Below are 20,995 nucleotides of genomic sequence, written 5' to 3'. Positions count from 1 at the left end.
CAAATCCAGAAGGACAGCCAGTTGATCTTTCAGATAGGTCCCCTAAGCAGATTATCTTCTGGTGTCCATAATTATGAGCAACAGCTCTGCATGGTGGTGACCAGCACCCATGTGCAGGCAGCTGAAAATGGGCACCAGGTGATGCAACACCAGCAAAGCACACTCCATGCAAAGTGCACCCAGGCAGCTGAGATGACAGAACAGGAAGAAAGAAGAAAGGACTCCAAAAAAGAAGAGGGAAGGGAAAAGCCAGGCAGGAAGGATAAAGATCTCTACTTTTTTTAAAAGTCACATAACTCCTTTGCCGAGACAAAGGACAAAACAAGGCCTGGGGTCACTTCGTATCTCACTTAAGTTGAACCATCACAATACATACAACAAACATAAGAACAAAACACGGGGTGGGGGAGGGGGGACATCTCACCTCACTTTCCACGGCTAAGGTAACCTCTTTTTTTAACTCATCCCACGTCAGATCCATGTGTCTCTCAGTTCCTTGAGAAAAAATCTGAAAAGCAGCACAGCAAACTTTTAAAGCAAGAGCGCCGTATCCCTGAGGTTCAAGCAGCATTGAGCGACGTAAAGCAAACACAACAGCATCATCCAGTAATTTGCAGGACAAAAGTATTAAAAAACACAGCTAGCTGCTAGATGTGGGGTACGTGAACATACAGCCAGCTTTCCTCTTCCTGTGGAAATGGAGGAAGCCTCCTGGCAGGGAGTGCATTGGGATGTAAGGAAAGAAGTGCTGCACACCTTCACAGCAGCTCTCTCTTATACCTTGCTGTAGGCTGCCATAAGGTCACAGCACAAAGAATCAAGCCAATCAGAGTAGCGGAAGTTTAGCTTTTCCATTTTTCCTGAAAAGGCACTGCGTGTTGCCTTGCTCTGCCCTTTACAGCCCCAGAGGAGCCAGAATTGAGTGGATATATTCTGAGATACAGCACTACAGTGGGCTGAGAGTCTGTTCACATGGCTAAAGCAGCAGGCAATGAAAAGCAAGCTCAGCAACCTGCTGTCCAAAGGGAAAACATCTTCTGGAAACCACGTTCTGCCTCCTGCCGTCACCATGCACCGGCTGAAATATGGCACAATAGCCGCTGAATTGCTTCAGTGACTATTGACAGGTCTACAAACTATCAAATGCAAACTGATGCCAACCAAGAGCTCCAAGGAATCCTGTTGCCTCACATCTAAATGGCCAGAAAGAAGCTCAACAGAGAGCGCACCAATGCCCTCTCACTAACCTGTAAAGCCTTCTGGATAGCTGCATTTGTGAACCGGCCAGGCATGAAGAGATACTCCAGGTAGGTTTCCTGCAAAGAGAAAAAGTTTGCAATTTAAGGACACACACATGTCAGGAGGAGAGCATTTAAGATACTGCTTCTGGTCTTTCCTCCCATTCTCAAACTTATCCCATGGATCTGTATTTCTTTCCAGCTTCAGTTCATACCCCCATCCTGCTCTAACCTCTCACCTTCCAACCCGTTAGTAGTTCCTGTTATCGAACAGTGCTTCCTGCACACTCCAAATCTTCTTTATTCATGTGTCTTGTCTCAAGGCTCACTCTTGACTGACTTGAAATTCTCCTCATCCCTCAACTTCTGGTTTCATAACCATGCTTAGTCCTTTAATGCTGTGGCAACAGAAGCTAAGGCTTGTCCCCTTTAATTTGCAGTCATTTTAAGAGTGTATCAATCTAATTCGTACACTTGAACTGTCTTAATGTTCTCCTAGGCAGAGAAGCTTCATTACTTCTTGTTGCTATTTTATAGTCGGCTCACCCTGGGGTCCTGATCGTGTCGAACCGTCACTTCCTCTTCAGGCAGTGGCTGCACAAAGACCTGGTTCCACTGGCCCGCCACATTTCTGGCAAAAAAACAAAACCAGAAACAACTTTGCATTGCAGTGCTCCAACACAGTGCACCTGGGAGCAGCTACCTGAACCTAACCTGTCACTTTCACCAGTGATCACAGACTTACAGCAACCATGGCCCTTTGGACCTGATAGCAGGAGCTTTTGATTAGTGACAAGTGACAGATTTAGCCAGGAGAACTTAATGGAGGCATCCCCAGCCCTAAGCTAACAAGAACAGGTTGGATTCCTTCATTTCTATCAACATTCTCCTCATCACACGTGCTCACCAAGCAACTCTTTCTCAAACTGACCAGTAGATTCTTCTGCCTAAACTTGCATACTCACAGCATTTTTTCACCCACTATTTAACTCCCTGGTCCTCGTTATGCACCAAGCCTACCCTCTCAGCTTTATAAAGGCAGGGATGATCCTTTCACATCACTCAAAACATGATCTTTCTTGGAAGAGACCAGACAGTTATGTTTTGAAGGAGGTGTCAGTGAACTACAGCCCTCCCTCCAACACACTCGCAGCAAACTCCACTTTCAGCAAGACTGTCACCCAGCTTTTTAAATTTTTCACATTCCTGCAGCTGAGTTGTAGCTTCATTAGAAAGCAGAACCAAAAAAAAGAAATAAAAAAAATCCATGTAATATGTGCCGCAGAAAGACAGTTGTGCACGACAAACACCGCAATAGGAAGAACTAGGTACCGCTGCATCTCCACACACTTTGGTCAGCAAAGCAGGGCAGGAGACAAGCTGAGGAGCTCAAATAGGGCTTTTAATGAGCAGCATGTGGAGTGGCTCCTGTAGTTACCCCCACGAGGCTATCAAGGCTAGCAATTCAGCACAGAAACTCACTGCTCAAAATTGATGTATTTCACAACGGTTTGATTCTCTTCGTTGTGCCACAGTGCCCAGATCTCAGACGAGGTTAAGGCAAAGTCAACCAGAGTCTCCTAGGAGAGAGAGGGCAAATTTACTTTCTTATCATAAATTCAAATACAGCAGAGAGATATGTGTACTTAATGACGGCAAAACATTCCCTCGTATTGTTTAAGCAGGCTTTGGGAAGAGTTCTTTATTCACTCTCAAATCCCCAAGTCCAGGCCTCTGACCTCTCAGTAAGCAACCCTCCCCCTTGTCTCGGTGCCTTCTCGGGGAGCCGGGCCCCAGTGCTCACCTGCGAGGAGAACAGGGAGGATATGTGGTCAAGGCTGTAGCGGTTACTCTCGGTGCTCACCAGCTGGAAGACACAGAACTACAAACACACCTCGTAAGTCATTTGCTCAAGGACAGCTAAGCCAATAACCAGCACGTCACAGGGAAGCTCATCTCTCTGGTCCCTCTCCTTGCCTGATGCTACAGTCAACAGACCCCTAAGGGCTGAGCACAGGAGGGCCAAGCTGAGTATACCACGCACAGCCAGCCACAGACCCTGCCAAGCTGACCGTCTGTGCCACGTACTGACATCACTGGCTTCAGCCTTCTTGGCAAGGACACTCATCTCTGCCTGAGTCTGAAGGATTTCTAGCTGTCTTTTGAAAGGCTAAACCAGAAAAACATAACACCATCACTGCTGGGCACTGCTAGCAACAACATGACATGGGCAAGTAAGGAGACTAAGGTGGAAAAGCCCTGAATCCTCAGGCCACTTGTTGCAAACCAAGCTCTGGGTGTTCTCATCAGAGCAAGCAGAGCGCTGGTGGGACAGCAGAAGTCACGACACACGCTTCTGCTCTGTATGTGAATCCCCTAGAGAATGGAGAGGGTAAGCTGTCCAACAGATGAGACTGTTCTGTGCCGTCATTCCTGTCCTGCTAAATTTATTATTCACCACAAGAAGCAGAAGTTCTACAGAAGTCAACATTTGGCAACGCACAGCGATGCATCTGCATGCTCCCAGGAGCCCAACATAAACATACTATCAGTATTTCCATGCTTTTAGCTCCTTTTGGACCTTTCCTTTTCCCACGGCACATACGTGCTTTCGGGATCCTATCAGAACAGGAGGTGGACAAGTGAACTAGCACTCAACAGATCAGCTTAGTCACACAGGGAATTCCAGTCCCAGGGTGAGGGCACGTGTATCCTGCAGAGTTTTGAGAGCAAAAACGTTTATTCAGAAAGTACTGCTCTCTCCAGAGGGTCAGACATGAAACTTTTCCCTATTTCTTGCCTTACAGGCCCAAATCCAAGGAGGAACAACATATTTGCCATGCAGCCCAAGAAAGATGCATTCACAGCAAGGAAGCCCTGTCACTCCATACCTGCCCTCGCTTGGGCGCATGCATGTACACGCCGAGGTAAAGCCCCAGGGACTGGGAGAAGGCCAGTCGCAGTCGATGCCCAGTCCCAGCTGCAAGCCGCAGGTCCCTGCTGACCGGCATGAACTCCAGCAGATCTGCAACCATCAGGCACATTTGATCCTATGCAAAATAAAGGCGTCAGGAAAGTAGCATAGGAAAAACTTGGGACTGAGAAACTGCCCTTCTCCCTCATCCTTCCTCTTCTGGCCAAAGTCTGCCCAGATCTTCCTCTAAAGAATGCAAATAAAGCATCCATATGCACACCCAAACCACTGTTTAACACTGTTCAGCTTTCCCCATCTCACCTGTGCCCTCTCCCACCAAGCATATGGGCTTTCAGAGCCCAGGCACGTACAATAAACCATCCCCTCCCTCCTGCAATGCACGCATGCATTCCAGTGCAGATGAGCCGTGAAAGCAGTTGTGTTGGTCGATTAGCTTTGGCACTGATATTTGGAGCAAGTGGCATGCAGCAAGCAGAGGCTTTTATTAACTTCTTGTTGACAAGGAGCCACATTACAAAGACACTCTTATTACCACTAAAGCAGTATAAAATCCATTTGGTCTGCCTTCTCAGACCTTGAAGAGCTCCCGCCTGCCTTCCTGGAAGCTCCAGTACGTTTCTAAATAACCTAATACTGCCTCTTATCCTAAGCACAAGGCTTCGCTACAGAGAAGACCCACCAACCGCTTTCCAAATGTGGCTACAAACACAAGCCACAACAGTTTTCACAAACTGCGCTGAACCCCAGCGTGTAGAAGTTGACTCAGTGACAATTTAACAGCAGACCAAATCTATGCCAACTACTCTGCCTTCGTTCCTTAAGCCTCAGACTATCGCTCAAGCAGCGGTGGAAGACGCTGCTCCCCCAAATCCAGGCCTTGCTCACCTTATAGGACCACATCCGAAGTTTATGGTCCTGGCAGAGAGCAAAGAGAAAGGCATCGTGATCTAGGCAATGAACAGAGAGGCTGATAGGCAGGTCCGATGGGCCACAGTCACCTCTGAAAATACAGAATTTATTTCAACAGCTTAAAAGAAAATCAGGGGTAGCGCATAGGGTACATAGGTAGCACAGGGTTTCTGTCACGCTGTGTTTAAAAACAAATAAATCAGTGGTGTGAGATCAGGAGGAGAGAGCAGCGTTTCAGGACTGTGCGGGTCAGCATCCAAGGCGCAGAGGAGCCTACTACACCAGTAATGCCCAGTTCTTCACCCACTTTGGTAGAGCCGAAGCACATCCCTGGGTTCCCCAGCGCCAGCCTAGTGCTTGCAGAACGCAGGTGAAGGATCCAGAGGGAAGCAAGGATCTGACCAGACAGCCCCAAGCAACACACTGCTGATGGTCAAAGTCATTCAGGGCATCAGGGGACTTGCTATCATTTCCAGGTAACAGGGCCTAGAATTTGGTTGTGCGCTCTAAGATAGCATAATGATTACGATCCAACACTGAGCCCAGTCTGCACACAGAGCGTCTGTGTCATCCACAGGTAACCTCTGCCAGTCAGGAACAAGCCTGACATTTCAGAACAAGGGCAAGAACATAAAACTATTGTAATCCTTAATCTGCGCTGGCTGCGAGCCATATCCTGGGCAAATCCTTGGAGGCCAATTACTAGATATAACATATTCATAGACACAGACACGCAGAATCAGCAGGACCCCATTAAGATGAACTAATCCAGCGTTCAAGTCCCAACTTCCGTACCGTGATAGGCCCTGTGACCCAGTTAACTTTTCTGGCAGAGTATTTATAGATGGTGACTTGCCTGTCTTTGACTTCAGCTAGAAACTCTAGGTGAGGGAATCAAAAAGACAAAATTAGCTCCGCTTATTCGTCACCAGACACTAACCTGATGGCAGTTGGCATCCAACCGGTAAGGAAACGCTGCATCACTGAGCTCTGTTTCAATTCCACAACCGAAACCATTCCTTTCAAAATAAAAGCGATATTAAGAAATACATTGAGTACTCATTAACAAAATATTTACCGCCACCAGCAAGGGGCTTCACAGGCATGATATAAAAGAGCTTTTGTGTGTGTGGACTGAATTTGTACAACACACGACAAAAATTAAACTCGAGCGAAGCTCAAGGCTAGGAGAGGGGATGCTACATGGAGCAGTGTTTTGCAGAGAGGCGGATGCGAGGAGGCAGCCTGTTCCTCCTCCTTACCAGGCACATCGTGAGGGGGCAGCTTAAGGACGAAGATCCCTCCCGAAGCAGAGGGCAGAGCGAAGAGAGCCTCCCCCTCACTGCTGAGCCACGCTGCTGAGGCGACAGAATTAGATGCCAGGCCTGGCACGCTGGGAATCACGTAGTAATTTGAAGGATCTCTGAAGTTGATTTTGCCGATATCTGTAAACACGGACTGCATTTGGCTCTCTGTTATCAGCTCCTGGAGAAGGGAAACAGCAGAGAGTACAAAACCCGAGCACACATACACAAGGCACAGAAAAAACAACCATGGAATGGCAACTGTGATGCTGCTGCTTGATAAAAAGGATTTTTCCGGTAAGAACTCTCATCACTACCACTCCTGTTTCCCTTACTGTTAACCCATGACCACTGCTGTTCACAACCAGATATGAAAGGGATTTCAAAACCTGCAATTTTCTAGCAGAACACTCACTTTCTCCCCCGCTCATATACTGTAACACCCCCAAAGGAGTACCACAGTCCATCAGCTGCTTTGAGACAGCTCACAGAAAAACGCTGATAACAAGTCCTATGAAGAGCAGCTCTGCAACAGCACAGCATCATCCCTTGGGAAAGCTGTCTGGAACACTAAAAGCAAGAGATAAGCTCTGCAAGAGAAGAAAGGGACCTGACAAGACACACCAGAAGCAGACATGAGAGAAAAAGTCACAGCAAATGGGTAAATGAGATGTAAATTTTCCATAAGATCTATCTTCCACATAAAATAAAAAGATTCTATGCCTTGTTGTATAGAGGGCAAGTTACGAACACAGCCAGGCCTCCCTCATCACAAGGCCGGGCCCCAGGACCACCAGCAGAGCCACCTCCAACCTCTGAGCCTCATTTCAGGTTATGCCACCAACATGCATCAAAATCAGAGCCCTATTCACAAATCTGAAATACCCCCAGCTTCGGGGCAAACGCTGCAAGTCTGATGCCTATGGCTTCTGCCTCCTCCACATGTGGTCTGAGCACATTCAGTTCCAAACAAAGCAAGAGATTTCCAGCTTGCTTTTCCTATCTGACTTGTCCCCAGCAGTTTTCACTTCCACACAGAGAACTACCCCACACTGATGAACGCACTTGCTTTATCTGGTCAAGAATCAGAGGACTTGGGAGTTTAGCAGTTTATAACACCTATAAAGAAATTTAACTAGAGAAGTTTGGAGAGTAAGAAACTAAAGCTCGGAGTTTTCCACAAAACTTAAAGACAACCTGACATGCTCCAGCTCTGCACCTCTGGAAACACCAGACAGTTCCAGCCTGGGGAACAAATCCTCACCACAGAGCTACAAAACCGATCGGTTGTGGTGGACTGACCCAGCTGGCAGGTAACTGTCACCAGCTGCGGGCCCCAGCAGGGCACGGGAGAACAAGAGCAGCAAAAACTCATGGGTCAAGATAAAGACGGTTTAATAAACAAAGGAAAGAGGAAGAATAAAGTAAAAACAAACCAAGCAATGCCAAAGCAATCCCTCACCACCTCCTCCAAGCAGCCTGATGCCCAGCCAGGCACTAAGCAATGGTCACCTGCCCCAATTCCCTCCCTGTGTTGCTGAACACAGTGTCACAGCTTGTTTGGGGCGGGAGGGGGGGGGAGGCAGAGCGAGAAAAGGAGAAGCCCCTGACACTGTGCACGCACTGTTCAGTGACAGCTCAAGCAGCAGCATGTCCCCAACTCTGCTTTGGTCACAAATCCGCCACACAGCACCACGCGAGCTGCTGCAAAGAAAACCAACTCTGTCCCAGCCAAAACCAGTATATGGTCTGTTTGGCAGGGAAAAAAAATCCAGCCCAACTGGAAGGGCTCAGGAAAAGCTGAGCTTCATACCCATCAGCAGCTCACCTCCAGTGTTTCGACAACCAGCCCACACAACACGGACACGACAATGGTGACAGGGTTTGCGTGAAGCCCCATGACAGGGCCATGTTGGGGGTTAATCCTGGTGGGGAGTGAAGGAGCACACAGCTGCTCGACCGCTCCCTCCCAAATGGGATGGGGAAAGAGAAAAGGGAGAATAAAAGCAAGAAAACTCGGGGGTCAAGATAAAAAGATAAAATAATTGCTGAAGAAGTGAAGGACAAGCAGAAGAAGAGAAAACAAAACAAGGGACACAAAGGCTGGACAGACCAATACCCAGCCAGTTCCCAAGCAAAAACATGGCTAACCCCTGCAAAACCCCTGCTTTTCCCTCTTATCGCCAAATACAATGTCATGTGGCAAGGAACATCCCTTTGGTTAGCTTGAGTCATCTGCCTGGTTGTGCCCCCTCCCAAAGTGCTACACACCCCCAAATCTATTCACAGGGGGGGCAGAGCGAGCAACAGAGAAGGCCTTGAGGCTGTGCAAACACTGCTCAGCAAAAGCTAAATTATTAGCGCATTATCAATGTTGTTTTGATCACAAATCCAAAACACGGCACCACAGAAAGTACTATGATGAAAATTAACTCTATCCTGGCCAAAAGCAGTACAGGTGGGAAGCAGCACTTTGTGCCCTTGCTGAGAAGCACGCCAAGACCTTTGCTATTTTGCAATGTACTTAGCGGCTTCACTGAGGGCGGTTGATGGGCAGGACCGAGGCAGGGTCTGACACAAGCAAGAAGCAGGCCACCCCGGTACTCACGCTGCGGTACATGCGAGCGGGATGCGGCAGGAGCAGGCGATGCACCGTCTGCGCGGTGATCAGGAGAACGACCAAGTGATTCTGCACCTCGCAGAGGTGCACGCCGCCCGGTAAAAACGGGCAGCCTTGGATGTGGAGGCGTACGGCGTTGTTCAGCAGGTTGACGTCCAGAGACTCCTCCACCAGCTCCACCGTGTCTCCCGACGTGGTCCTGAGGGAAGAAACCGGGGGTGGCGTGAGGACGGTGGGCACGGGCAGGGGAGGGAGATGGGCCCAACCGGGCCTGCCCCCGGCCCCCTCCCGCCGCGGTTGGCCCTGCCCCCGGGCCCTCACTCACCACCGCACGAAGCGGTTCCTGGTGGCGGCGGCGAGCTGCGCGCTCTCCTGGTAGCAAAACCCACCCGCGCTGTCCCCGTAACGACCGGCGGGGAGAGGAGCCGTCCCCGGCGGGCTAAAAACCACCTCTTGAAACCGTCGCGGTGGGCCCCGAACCGCGGCGCTCAGCTCCAGGCAGCTCCGCTCCGCCAAACCCGCCGCCATCTTGCCGTCCGCCTTCCCGCCTCACCCGCGCGGGGCATCACGGGAAGGGAGGCGCGGGGGGTGACGGGGAGGGGCGGGGGCTGGCGCGGGGGGGTGTGAGTGTTGCGGCGCCCCCTAGTGGGCGGGCGGGGGAAGGGGGCAGGGTGTGGGCGGGGGGGGATTTGGGGAGGGGGATTTGGGGAGAGGGTCTGGGGAGGGGGATTTGGGGAGGGGGATATGGGGAAAGGGTCTGGGGAGGGGGATATGGGGAGAGGGTCTAAGGAGGGGGATTTGGGGACGGGGATTTGGGGAGGGGGATATGGGGAGAGGGTCTGGGGAGGGGGACTTGGGGAGGGGGATATGGGGAGAGAGTCTAAGGAGGGGGATTTGGGGAGGGGGATTTGGGGAGGGGGATATGGGGAGAGGGTCTAAGGAGGGGGATTTGGGGAGGGGGATATGGGGAGAGGGTCTGGGGAGAGGGATTTGGGGAGGGGGATATGGAGAGGGGGATTTGGGGACGGGGGTTTGGGGAGGGGGATATGGGGAGAGGGTCTGGGGAGGGGGACTTGGGGAGGGGGATATGGGGAGAGGGTCTAAGGAGGGGTTATGGGGAGATGGGGCAGAGAGAAGGCCTGGGGAGGGGGATCTGGGGGGGAGGGCATGGAGGCAGGGGGTGTGGGCAGAGGGGAAGGGGAGGAGGATTGGGGAGAGGGGTCGGAAGGGGGGACGGGGACGGGAGGGTGTGGGGAGAGGGTCCTGGGAGGGGACCTGGGGAGGGGGTTTGGGGAGGAGGGTCTGGGAGAGGGGAAAGGGAGGGGGGGTGGGGAGAAGGTATGGGGAGAAGGGTGGGGAGAGGGGCAGGGGGCAGGGGCTGGGTTAGGGGGGCCGGAGCCGCCCCGCGTGTGTGTCCCCAGGCAGCACCCACCACCCCGGCGCCCACCGGGTGCCGCCGCAGCCAGACCCGCCGCCTTCCCGCGCCCGCCCAGCCGGGCACCGCTCTGCCGGCACCCACCGTGCCGGCCTCCGGCACCCGCCTCTTCCTCACGCCTCGGCCCCGGCGAAGGAGCCGGCAGCCGCCTGCCCGGCCGTGCCCCGGGGACGGCGGCGCGGTGCGTGCCAGGCACGCCGGGGCCCGGCTGCCGGCACAGCACGTGTCGGCGCGCCGGCGAGGGCGGCGGCGACCCCTCGGCCTCGCTGCTCCGGCGACGCCATGTGCTCTCCCCGTGTGGCGGTGGTGCCGGCGGCCTTGCCGGGCACGCCGCGCCGGGGGGCAGCCGGCCTCGAACAATCCCGCCTTTGAGCGGGAACCCGGCGCCCGCCGGCGGCACGAGGCGCCCGGCCGCCCGCCCGCAGAACGGCCCTACGCTGGCGGGGGCCGTGGGGTGCCACGCGTGGGCCGGGGGCTCCGGCCGCCCCCCTGCTTGATCTGGGGGGCTCGAAGGACCCCGGCGCCGGGCGGCTTTCGGGGCTCACGCGCGGCGGGGAGGCGATGCCGTGGCCGCGGCGGAGCTCGGCCGGGCCGGGAGCCGGACGCCGGCGAGGGAAGGGGCAGCCGTGGGGATGGAGGGGACGCCGGGTGCATCCCCCCGCCCGCGGGCACCCACGCTGCCCCGGCCCCGGGGGTCTCGCTCCCGGTGCCCCACGGGGCGGGGACCCCACGGGGTGCCCGTGTCCCCCTCGGGTAGGGACCCCGGGAGGGGGGGGGTGCCCGGTGGGTGCGGGCTCCCCCCACGCCGTCCTTCGGTGCACCCCGGGACCGTGCCAGGACCCTGCCAGGGCCACCCCGGGGACCGTACCGGGACAGCACCGGGAGCGTGTCCGGGAGCGTGTCCGGGAGCGGGCGGGGGCCGGGGCGATGCCGGAGCAGCCCGGCGGTCCGGGCGGGGCGGCCGCAGTCCCCGCCCCCGGGGCTCTCCCGCCGCTTCCTGCGGGCACGGCCGGGCCGGGGCGGCGGCGGCGGCGGCGGCGGCGGCGCGCGGTGAGTCCGGCCCGGGGCGCGCGGGCGGCGGGAACGGGGGCGCGCGGCGGACGGGGCGCGCCGGCGGGAGCGGGACACGGCGCGCGCGGCGCGGCGCGGCGCCCGGGGGTCCCCCCCTGGGGAAGGAGCCGTGGAGTCCCCGCCGGGCGGGAGCTGTCGGTCCCGGTGGAACGGGAGCTGTGGGTGCCGGTGGGGCGGGTACCCGGGGGGTGCCCGGTACCGCGGGTGCCGCTGGGGTGGGAGCCGTCGCGTCCCGGTGGAGCGGGAGCCGTGGGTCCCGGTGGGGCGGGAGCTCTTGTATCCCCGTGGGGTGGGAGCCGTGGGTCTCAGTGGGACAGGGAGCCGTGGGTCCAGGGGTGCCCGGCGCTGCGGGTGCCGGTGGGACGGGGCGCCGTGGGTCCCGGGGGGCTCGGTGCCACGGGTGCTGGTGGGGCCGGCACCCTGTGTCTCGGTGGGGCGGGAGCTGTGGATCCCCGTGGGGCGGGAGCTGCTGGTCTGGGGGGTGCCCAGGGCCGTAGGTCCCAGCGGGGCGGGAGCCGTGGGTGCTGGAGGGAGCACGGGGGTGGAGGGTCCCGGTGACCCGTGGGGCAGGGCCGTGGGTCCCAGGGGAGGGCAGGGGACCACGGGTCCTGGGGGTGCCGGGGGACGCCCGGTGCAGGCAGCCGTGGGGCCGGGGGGAGCCTGAGGCCCAGCCCGGGGCGCAGGACAGAGGCTGCGGCATGTGGGGTGACCCCCGGGTGTGTGCCGGGGGGCTGGGACGGGGGTATCGCACCGGGACCCCCAGCCACCCGTGGGGTGGGGGTGCCCCGCGCCCCTCTGGCAGGATTACGTGGCTGCCGGCCACGCGGGACGCCACGGGTGCCGGGCACTAAGAGGCTTTGGCAGCCCCACGGGGTCGACGCCGCAGTGTTCCCGGGAGCACGGCACCGCTGGCGCGGGCCCCGGTCCCACCCGGGCACGGCGTCGCGGCTGCCGTGGTACGGGGTCACCCTACTGTGGCGCGGGGACCCCTGTTGTGCCGGACCACCTGCGGCACCGCGATGCCGCGGGCAGGAGTGCCAGCACCCAGCTCGTGCCCGCCAGGCACCGGCGGTGCCAGCCAGGGCCGGGAGCGATGGCCGCGCCGAGCCGTGGCAGCTGGGCTGGAGCTGGCGGCGACCTTCCCCGTTCCCAGGGCCGCTGGGATCCTGGAAAACGCCTGGAAATGGTGAACCGCCTTCCCTTATATGGCTCCGCCGGGCTGGCCGTCCTCCGGCCCCGCTCGGCCGGCTGCCCAACCCGGCACCCCTGGCCTTCCCGCCCTCTCCTCTCCTGGCGTGCCGTGCCAGGGCCCTGGGAAAGCGCCGTGGGCCGTGCCTCACGCCCCGTCTCCTGCGCAGGAATGTGCGATGGGGCCGGCGATCCCTCGGCGGCGGGGAGAAAATACCACCTCCCTCGCGCCGGCACCGGTGGCTTGGCACAACCTCGGCCCCTGCCTCAGTTTCCCCCAGCTGGGGAGTTTTGGGGACCTGCCGTGCCGGAGCCAGCCAGCAGCCCCCCGGCGTCCTTGCCTGTGCTGCCGGCAGCACCCGGGGGCCACATCCAGCTCGATACCCCGGGGGGCTCTTCCGTCCCCCATGGTGGGGCTGGGGGGTGCCCGGGGGCTCCGGCAGCCCCCAGCTTGGGGGGGTCGGGGGGAGCAGCCCGTCCCGCCGGGGGTGAAGGTCAGGGCTAATCCCCACCCAGAGGAGGTGGCGGGCAGGAGCCCGTGGGCTCTGGCCGGCCGCGTGCCCACCGCGGCGGCGCTGGGGGGGTAAGAGGATAAACCCCCCCCTGCCTGGCGGGGCGGGCCAGCGGTGGCCGGGGGACCGAGGCGAGCGGCCGCAGTCCCTGTGACGTGGGGCCGGCGCCGTAATCCTGGCGCGCTGAGCGGATTAGGGCGGCCGAGGACGGCCTTCGGGGACGAGCTGTGGTGGCCGCAAATCCTCAGCCGGCCATCACGTGGGGAAGCCCCCGCGGGCACCAGGGTGCCGTTCCCCCTGTGGTGGGCATGGGGCGGCTGTGGCCGTGTCTGGCCTCCCCCCCGTGCCACCCGGCTGTCCCCTCTTGTCCCCTGGCAGGGACCCGGTCATGGGTGGGGATGGGGGGGTCGGACCCTGCCGGGGGTGGGTGCTCGGGGTCTGCTGGCCCCGGTTTCCCCGGCGGCACGGGCTGCCTGCGGGGCTGGGTCCTCCCTGGCCGAGGTGGCCGCAGGGTCGGGGCGCAGCCGAAGGATTTGGGGGTTGGGGGGGCTGCTCCCCAAATCACCCAGAGCCAGGGTGCCGAGGCGGTGCCCCACGGCAGAGCCAGCTGTGCCGGCACCTGGGGGTCCGGGCTGCGGCACAGCCTGGGGATGCGGGGCTGGGCCCCGCTTAGCGGGACAAGGCGGTGGGTTTTTGGGGGGGATCCTGGCTTGCGCAGGAAAGCCATTGGGAGGGCGGTGGCGGGATCGCGGCCATGCGGCACGGCGGGTGCGGGGAGGAGCTGGCGGGAACCGGCCTGACCGGTTCGATGCCGGCACCCCCAGTGCCGGGGGGCTCGGGCAGCCCCACCGCCGGCACGTGGCCCGGCTGAAGGTCACCGTCCCCACGGCCAGCCGCCCGCTGGGGTGAGCGAGCTCGGTGCCCTGCCGCAAACCGTCCCTCTGCCAAAAAGCACAGTGGTGAGCGAGCCCTTGCCGCTCTGGCACGCTTTGCCGCCGGCGGCTGGTTTTCGGGTGCCCCAACCGGGTCGGTGGCACCGAGCGGTTTCGGTGGCACGGGAGGATCCCGGTGCCGCAGGGGAGCGGTCGGCAGCACCGGTGGTCCGGAAGGGTGAGCCAGCGCTGAGCTCACCGGGAAGGTGTCCCGTGGGTGCGGCGGTGACGCACGGCCCCGGCGCGGGGTGCCAGCGTGTGGGGGCTCGGCGCGGCGATGACGCTGGTCCCGCCGGAACGCCTCCTCCTCCGGGAGCACGGTCCCCGGCTCCTGGGGTGCATCGCCCTGCTCTGGGGTAAGGGGGAGGCGAATCCCCAAATCTCAGGGCCCCGGGGGGTGAGGGCTGTGCCAGGATCCGGCCAGGTCCTATCCTGCCCGGCCCTATCCATAGCTGGGATTTTGGGGGTTGGGGGATGCTGGCACCCCCAGGCCTGGAGGGTTTGGCCATCAGGTCAACCCCGGGGACTCTCCCTCCACCGTGGAGGAGGCGTGAGCCCCCCTTGGCCCCAAACACCCCCTAAGTACGCTGCTCTCCCCTTACCCCAGACCCACCCTGCGCCCTGCCGGTGCCGGGGGATGCCGGCATGCCGGTGCCCGCCTGCCTGCAACGCCCTGCCCTGAGCCCGGTGCTGGAGCCCGGCCGCGCCATGGAGGAGCCGGCCGGCGGCGGGACCGAGCCGTGGGCCGAGGGGCTGCGCAACAGCAACAACAACGCTTCCCCGGGGGGGTGGCCGGGAACCCGTGGCGGGCACCCCCTGGCACCTTTCGGCGGTCCCGGGGCCGAGCCCAGCTACCTGGGGCGGGTGGTGCTGGAGATCGTGGAGTCGGAGCGGACTTACGCCCGCGACCTGCGCAGCATCGTGGAGGTGAGCGCTGGCTGGGGGGGACAACCCTTGGACGGGGTTTCGGTGGGGACGGCTGGTTGCACCGGTGCCACCGCTGCCAACCGTGGGTGCCCGGCAGGGTTACCTGGGCAAGATCATCGACACGGAGGAGCCGGTGCTGCGGCCGGAGCAGGTCAGCGCGCTCTTCGGCAACATCGAGGACATCTACGAGCTCAGCAGGTGGGTGCTCCCGGTGCCGCTGGGGGGGCACAGCCAGTGCCACCCCATCCCGTGGCTGGCGGGGGGGCTGCCGTCACCCCGTCCCCTCTGTCCCCCCTAGCACCCTGCTGCAAAACCTGGAGAGCTGCGCCAGCGACCCCGTGGCCGTGGCCGTCTGCTTCGTCACCCGGGTAAGCGCGGGTATGGTGGGGGACCCCGGGGGGGGGGCCGCAGGGTTGTGCCGGGCTCTCACCACGCTCCCCCTGCCCACAGAGCCAGGAGTTTGCCATCTACACCCAATACTGCAACAACTACCCCAGGTGAGTGGGGGGGGGGCGCGGGCGGGCAGGGGAGCGGGCAGGGGGCTGAGCCCGCTCCCTGCCCGCAGCTCTGTGGCAGCGCTGGCTGAGTGCATGAGGAGCAAGCCGCAGGCTCGGTTCCTCCGCGAGTGCCAGGAGCGGCTGCGGCACGCGTTGCCCCTCGGCGCCTACCTGCTCAAGCCCGTCCAGAGGATCCTCAAGTACCACCTGCTGCTCCAGGTGAGCCGGCGCCTGGCACGGTGTGGGCACGTGGCACGGCACGGCACGGTGCGGGCACCCGGCAGGGTACTGGCAGCCGGTGCGGTCCGGGAGCCTGGCACGGCATGGGTACCCAGCATGGCACAGCCTGGGTGCCTGGCATGGTGTGAGCTCATGGCACGGCACAAGCACTTGGCACGGTCTGGGGGATGGCACGGCACAGGCACCCAGCGCGGCACATCTCTCTGGCACATCATGGTCCCCTGGCATTGCGTGGGCACCCCGTGCAGTCCAGGCGCCCGGCACGGGGGAGCTCACGGCACGGTGCAGGCACTTGGCACAGCCTGGCGCGCGGCATGGCACAGGCATCTGGCGTGGCACGATTCCACGGCACAGTCCGGGCACCCAGCACGGCGCAACTCCCTGGCACAGCCTGGTCCCTTGGCATGGCACACCCCCGGCACCGGGTACCGCAGCCCCGTTGGCGCTGCCCCGACGCCACGTCCTTTGCCGGCAGGAGATCGCCAAGCACTTTGAGCACAAGTCAGGGGACGACTACGAAGTGGTGCTGGAAGCCATCGACACCATGACCTGCGTCGCCTGGTACATCAACGACATGAAGCGCAAGCACGAGCACGCCATCCGCCAGCAGGTGGGTGTCGGCGGCACGGCGGGTGGCACCGGGCGGGCACCGCCGCAGCGGCGGGTGGTCTGACGTGCCTGTTCCCGGGGACCCGCGCAGGAGATCCAGTCGCTGCTGCTGGGTTGGAAGGGGCCGGACCTGACCAGCTACGGGGAGCTGGTGCTGGAGGGCACCTTCCGAGTGCAGCGGGTGCGCCACGAGCGCGCCGTCTTCCTCTTCGACAAGACCCTCCTCATCACCAAGCGCCGCGGTGACCACTACATCTACAAGAGCCACATCCCAGTGGGTGCTGGGGACGTGGGGGGGGGGAACTAGGGGGGTGCCGGGGATGGGGGACTGATGGCCTCTCCCCGCAGTGCTCCTCACTGATGCTGATCGAGAGCACGCGGGACTCGCTCTGCTTCAGCCTGGCTCACTACAAGCACAGCAAGCAGCAGCACAGCCTGCAGGTAGGGGGGGCACGGGGTGGGGAGCACCCTGGGGGACCCCCTTGCCCAACCCCACTGCCCTCCCTGTCCTCCCCAGGCCAAGAGCGTAGAGGAGAAGCGTGTGTGGACCCACCACATCAAGCGGCTTATCCTGGAGAACCACCACGCCATCATCCCCCAGAAGGTGAGGGCAGAGGGGGACGGACACCACGCTGGCACCGGGGTCGTGCCCCCCTGCCCAGTGAGGAGGGGGCAGCTGCGCTCCGGCTTCCCTCCCCATCTTTTTCCATCCTTCCTCCACCCCAGGCTAAGGAAGCCATCCTGGAGATGGACTTGTTCTGTGAGTGCTGCCGGCACCCCGCGGTCCCCTCCCTGCCCTTGCCTGTCCCCGCCCCGTCCCCCAGCGTCACCCCCTGTGCCCGCAGACCCCCCGCGCCTGCCCCGCTGCAGCCCCGAGCGCCTGAAGAAGAGCTGGTCCTGCCAGCCCCTGGGTGACATCGCCGCCGAACCACGTCAGGGCCGCCGGCAGTCCGGTGAGAGCCGCGCAGCCCCGGCATCCCCACCGCCGCCATCCCTTCCCCGGGGCAAAAACCGTGGCTGGGTCGCACCGATGCCCGTGGGGACGGTGGGCACCGGGTGCTGGCGCTGACGGGCGTCCCTGTCCCCCCGCAGAGCCCTTCCAGTGCCGGGACCGCGCGGAGACGCTGCCAGATCGGCTGCACGGGCACACGGGGCGCAGGCAGTCGGGTGCGGATGCCGGCAGGGAGGGGGAACCCCAACTGGGCTGGGGGGCTGGGTGCCGGGCTTGGGATGCTGGGAGGGTTGGGGGACACGAGGACGATGCCATCGTCACCCCATTTGGATGCCCAACTTCTCCCCGCAGAGCCTGCCAAGCAGATCCTGCGGCAGCTGGGCGAGCAAGGTGAGCTGGCACGGCTGCTGGCACCGGCTGGGTGGGTGGAGGGGGCCGGGGGGTGCATTTTGGGGTGCTGCCCTCTCCCTAACCTCCGATTTTTCTCTTTCCTGGCTGGCAGGGCTCAAGGTAAGGCCGGGACACAAGGTGGGTTAGGGTGCCTGGTGCCCCCCTGCCCTGGCACGCTGCTTGCCGTGAGGGCATGGGGTACTGAGCCCAGCGCTCGCCCCTGCGCAGCACGCTGGAAGCGACGGGGCTCTCCTGGAGGCAGGGGACCCCCCCCAGCCCCCCAGATCCTGGGCGGCTGCTGAGGGAGTGGTGGAGGAAGAGGAGGAGGAGGAGGAAGAAGAGGAAGAGGTGGAGGAGGCTTTGGGCAAGGACTACCAGGAGGAGCTGCCGGGGGCCAGGGACCTGCCGGTGGAACCCCAGGAGGAGCAGGTACCCACCCCAGCCCCCCAAACCCCAGGGAGGGCACCCGCTGCGTCATGCTACCCAAGGGATCCCACGTCACTCCTGGGGCACCCCATATAGTTCCCAGGGTACCCCACGTCACTTCTGGGGCGCCTGGCATCACCCCCAGAGCACCCTGCATCACTCCTGGGGTACCCCCCATGTCTTGGGGCACCCCTTGTTGCTCCTGGGGCCGCTGCGGGATCCTCAGCTGTGGCTTGGCCAGGACTCGCCGAAGGCAGCAGTCCGGCTCAGAGCAGCTGGGGGGTCCCCCCACAGCCCGTGACACCCCATATTTTCTCCCTCCCAGGCTGAGGGGCACCCACCGGCACCAGAGGGACCCAAGCGGCCGAGCAGCTGGGGGCCGGGGAGCTGTGAGAAGGTCAGTGCAGCCCCGCAGCCCCTGCCTGGGGGTCCCGAAGGACCCAGCACCCACCCGCCCGCTCCTCCACAGGCCGGCAGCTCTGGGGAGCACCCTGAGGGGCTGGGGGCACCCGAAGCCCCGTCCTCGGCAGGGACCCCGGTACCGGCGCTGCCCGGCGGGGAGGGGGAGCCGGAGCGCGCTGCAGAGGATTTGCAGGGGCTGAGCAGCGAGGAGGAGGAGGAGGAGGAAGAAGGAGCTGCCGACAGCATCCTGCCACCTTCGGTGCTGGACCAGGCCAGCGTCATCGCCGAACGCTTCGGCGGCGGCGGCAGCTTCTCCCGCCGCAGCAGCCTGGCGCTGGAGGGGCCGGTGGGCCGGCCGGCCAGCCGCAGCGGCAGCGCCCTCAGCCTGGATGGCGGCCCCCCGCTCGAGAGCGGGGAGTCCCACGGCATCGTCCCCGAGCCTGAGCCCCTCACCGGAACCCGTCGGGAGTCGCTGCTTTCCAGCCGGGACCGCCTGCTCCTCGATAAGATCAAGAGCTACTACGGTCAGGCCGAACACCGGGACGCCGGCTTCAGCGTCCGCCGCCGCGAGAGCCTCTCCTTCATCCCCAAGGGGCTGGTGCGAAGCTCCGTCTCCCGCCTCAACGGCCTCCCCCGGCCCCCGGCAAGCCCCGAGCCCCCCATCCAGCCCGCACCGGGGGAGCCTGAGGCATCGCCGGAGGAGCCGTGCCGGGAGAACGGGCTGCAGCCCCCCGAGCCGCTGCTCATCGTGGAGGAGGACGACCTGGGCACCGGGGGCGAGGGTCCGCCGGCCGGGCCACCGCCACGGTTGCTGTTGACCCCCCCGCACCCCGGCACCAAGGTGTACCAGCTGGCGCGGCAATACAGCCTCCGCATCAAGAGCCGCCGTGCCGGTGCCCGACGCACCCCGGTGCAGCCGCAAGAGGGGGACCCGTCTGCCGGCACCCCCTCGGCGGCTGTGCCAAAAGACGGGGGGCTGGCGGCGTCCCCCTCGCCGGCTGCCACCCGCAGCCCCTCCAGCCCCAGCAGCGCCGAGCCCTTCGCTTGGCCCGACGTGCGGGAGCTTCGCGCCCGTTTCGGCGCCCCGCGGCCCCCGCCGGTGAGCCGCAGCCGCTCGGCACCCGAGGGGCCGTGCCGGGGTGGTCGGCCGGCCGAAAAGGAGCGGGGCAGCGGCCGGAGCCGGAGCGCCGAGGCGGGCGGGGGGTCCGGCACCCCTGAGCCGGTGCCGGCGCGGCACAGCAGCGACGGGGCGCTCTGGGTGGCGGCGGAGGCCCCCCTGGGCTCCGGGCAGCGGGTGCTGGTGCTGGAGCGGCTGCCGGCCCCCACCGAGCCCCCCACCTACGTGCAGATCCGCTCGCCCACCACCCGGGAGAAGATCTGCTTGAAGGCGGTGGTGGAGCGCTGCAAAGCCTACCAGGCCTCCGAGGAGTACCGGCGGCGCTGCCCCGAGCCCCCCGACGCCCCCGAGCCCCCCGAACCCCCTCGCCACGGCCTCGTCAGGGACCTGCGGCAGAAATTTCAGACCCTCGACGCCGCCAGCTAGGTGGGCGACGGGGGAGAAGGGATGTCCCGCGGACCCTCAGGGGAAGGAGCATCCCACGGACCTCCAACTTAGCTGGAAGTAGGGGCACCCCATGGACCCCCAACTTGTCCGGGAGCAGGGACACCCGGTGGACCCCCAGCTTCTCCAGGAGCAGGGACACCCCATGGACCCCCAGCCCACCTGGCAGAAGGGGCACCCCGTGAGCCTCTAATCTACCTGGAAAAAGGGGCACCCAGTGGAGGACCAGCCTGCCCAGGAGAAGGGGCACCCCACAGACCCCCAGGTTGCTTGGCAGAAGGGGCACCCTGGGGACCCCCAGCCTACCCAGGAGCAGGGGCACCCCGTGCCCCCCCCTCCGGCACCCAGCACTGTGCCCGGCTCGCTTTCACATCTTTATTAGAAAAAAAAACCAAAAAAAAACCAAAAAAAAAAAAAAAAAACCAAAAAACCAAACTGAACCAAAAGTTCCTCTCTGGTCGCCCGCGTTCCCCTGGGGTGACTTGGCTCAGCTGCAGGGTGCAGGGGGGGTCCCTCGGCCCTGGCAGCGCTGGTGGGGGTACGGGGTGGTGGGTGCGGGAGGGGGGGCAATGGCGAGCGGTGCTGGCCCCCCTCCCTGTGCCCACAGGCCGACGCTCTTTGGTTGGTGCCCACAGGGGCCGGAGCTGCCCCCTCTGCACCCATGCGCTGGGGTGGGGGGGTTATGGCTTTGGGGGGGGGGGGGAGGGACACCTGCGGCAGCCCACCGTGTGGGTGCTGGGTGGGAGGGGGGGGGCATGCACGCGTGTGGGGCATGCACACCCGTGGCCGTGCGCGTGGAGGGGTAGGTGCGCCTGCATGCAGGGACACACGTGTGCACACGTGTGCA

At 62.2% G+C, this 20,995-nt stretch overlaps 2 protein-coding genes across 2 annotated transcripts in view; one reads left to right on the top strand and one right to left on the bottom strand.

Moving 5' to 3' along the window:
- Window positions 1-13,109, bottom strand: part of NUP160 (nucleoporin 160) — a 32,436-nt gene extending 19,327 nt beyond the window's left edge. The window contains exons 1-15 of the mRNA XM_049821395.1: window positions 13,042-13,109; window positions 12,486-12,678; window positions 11,118-12,172; window positions 10,439-10,878; window positions 9,332-9,554; window positions 8,995-9,205; window positions 6,345-6,567; window positions 6,023-6,101; window positions 5,059-5,173; window positions 4,130-4,288; window positions 3,043-3,120; window positions 2,721-2,818; window positions 1,785-1,869; window positions 1,248-1,316; window positions 425-508 (exon numbers count right to left, since the gene is read on the bottom strand). Of these exons, the coding sequence (XP_049677352.1) occupies window positions 425-508; window positions 1,248-1,316; window positions 1,785-1,869; window positions 2,721-2,818; window positions 3,043-3,120; window positions 4,130-4,288; window positions 5,059-5,173; window positions 6,023-6,101; window positions 6,345-6,567; window positions 8,995-9,205; window positions 9,332-9,554; window positions 10,439-10,878; window positions 11,118-12,172; window positions 12,486-12,678; window positions 13,042-13,109 (3,180 nt within the window). The remainder of the gene's footprint in view (window positions 1-424; window positions 509-1,247; window positions 1,317-1,784; window positions 1,870-2,720; window positions 2,819-3,042; window positions 3,121-4,129; window positions 4,289-5,058; window positions 5,174-6,022; window positions 6,102-6,344; window positions 6,568-8,994; window positions 9,206-9,331; window positions 9,555-10,438; window positions 10,879-11,117; window positions 12,173-12,485; window positions 12,679-13,041) is intronic.
- Window positions 13,110-14,509: 1,400 nt separating this feature from the next.
- On the top strand, window positions 14,510-20,501 carry PLEKHG3 (pleckstrin homology and RhoGEF domain containing G3). The gene is made up of 16 exons (XM_049820411.1): window positions 14,510-15,071; window positions 15,169-15,269; window positions 15,370-15,439; window positions 15,522-15,568; window positions 15,637-15,787; window positions 16,284-16,418; window positions 16,509-16,691; window positions 16,766-16,858; window positions 16,935-17,021; window positions 17,144-17,177; window positions 17,263-17,370; window positions 17,510-17,584; window positions 17,721-17,759; window positions 17,872-17,879; window positions 17,988-18,188; window positions 18,511-20,501. The coding sequence occupies exons 1-16, from the start codon at window positions 14,790-14,792 to the stop codon at window positions 20,128-20,130; spliced, it is 3,234 nt and encodes a 1,077-aa protein (XP_049676368.1). The 5' UTR covers window positions 14,510-14,789; the 3' UTR covers window positions 20,131-20,501.
- Window positions 20,502-20,995: the final 494 nt, after the last annotated feature.

This window comes from Accipiter gentilis, chromosome 17, assembly GCF_929443795.1.
Source record: "Accipiter gentilis chromosome 17, bAccGen1.1, whole genome shotgun sequence".
Taxonomy (NCBI): domain Eukaryota; kingdom Metazoa; phylum Chordata; class Aves; order Accipitriformes; family Accipitridae; genus Astur; species Astur gentilis.
This window is presented reverse-complemented; position numbering and strand designations above follow the sequence as displayed.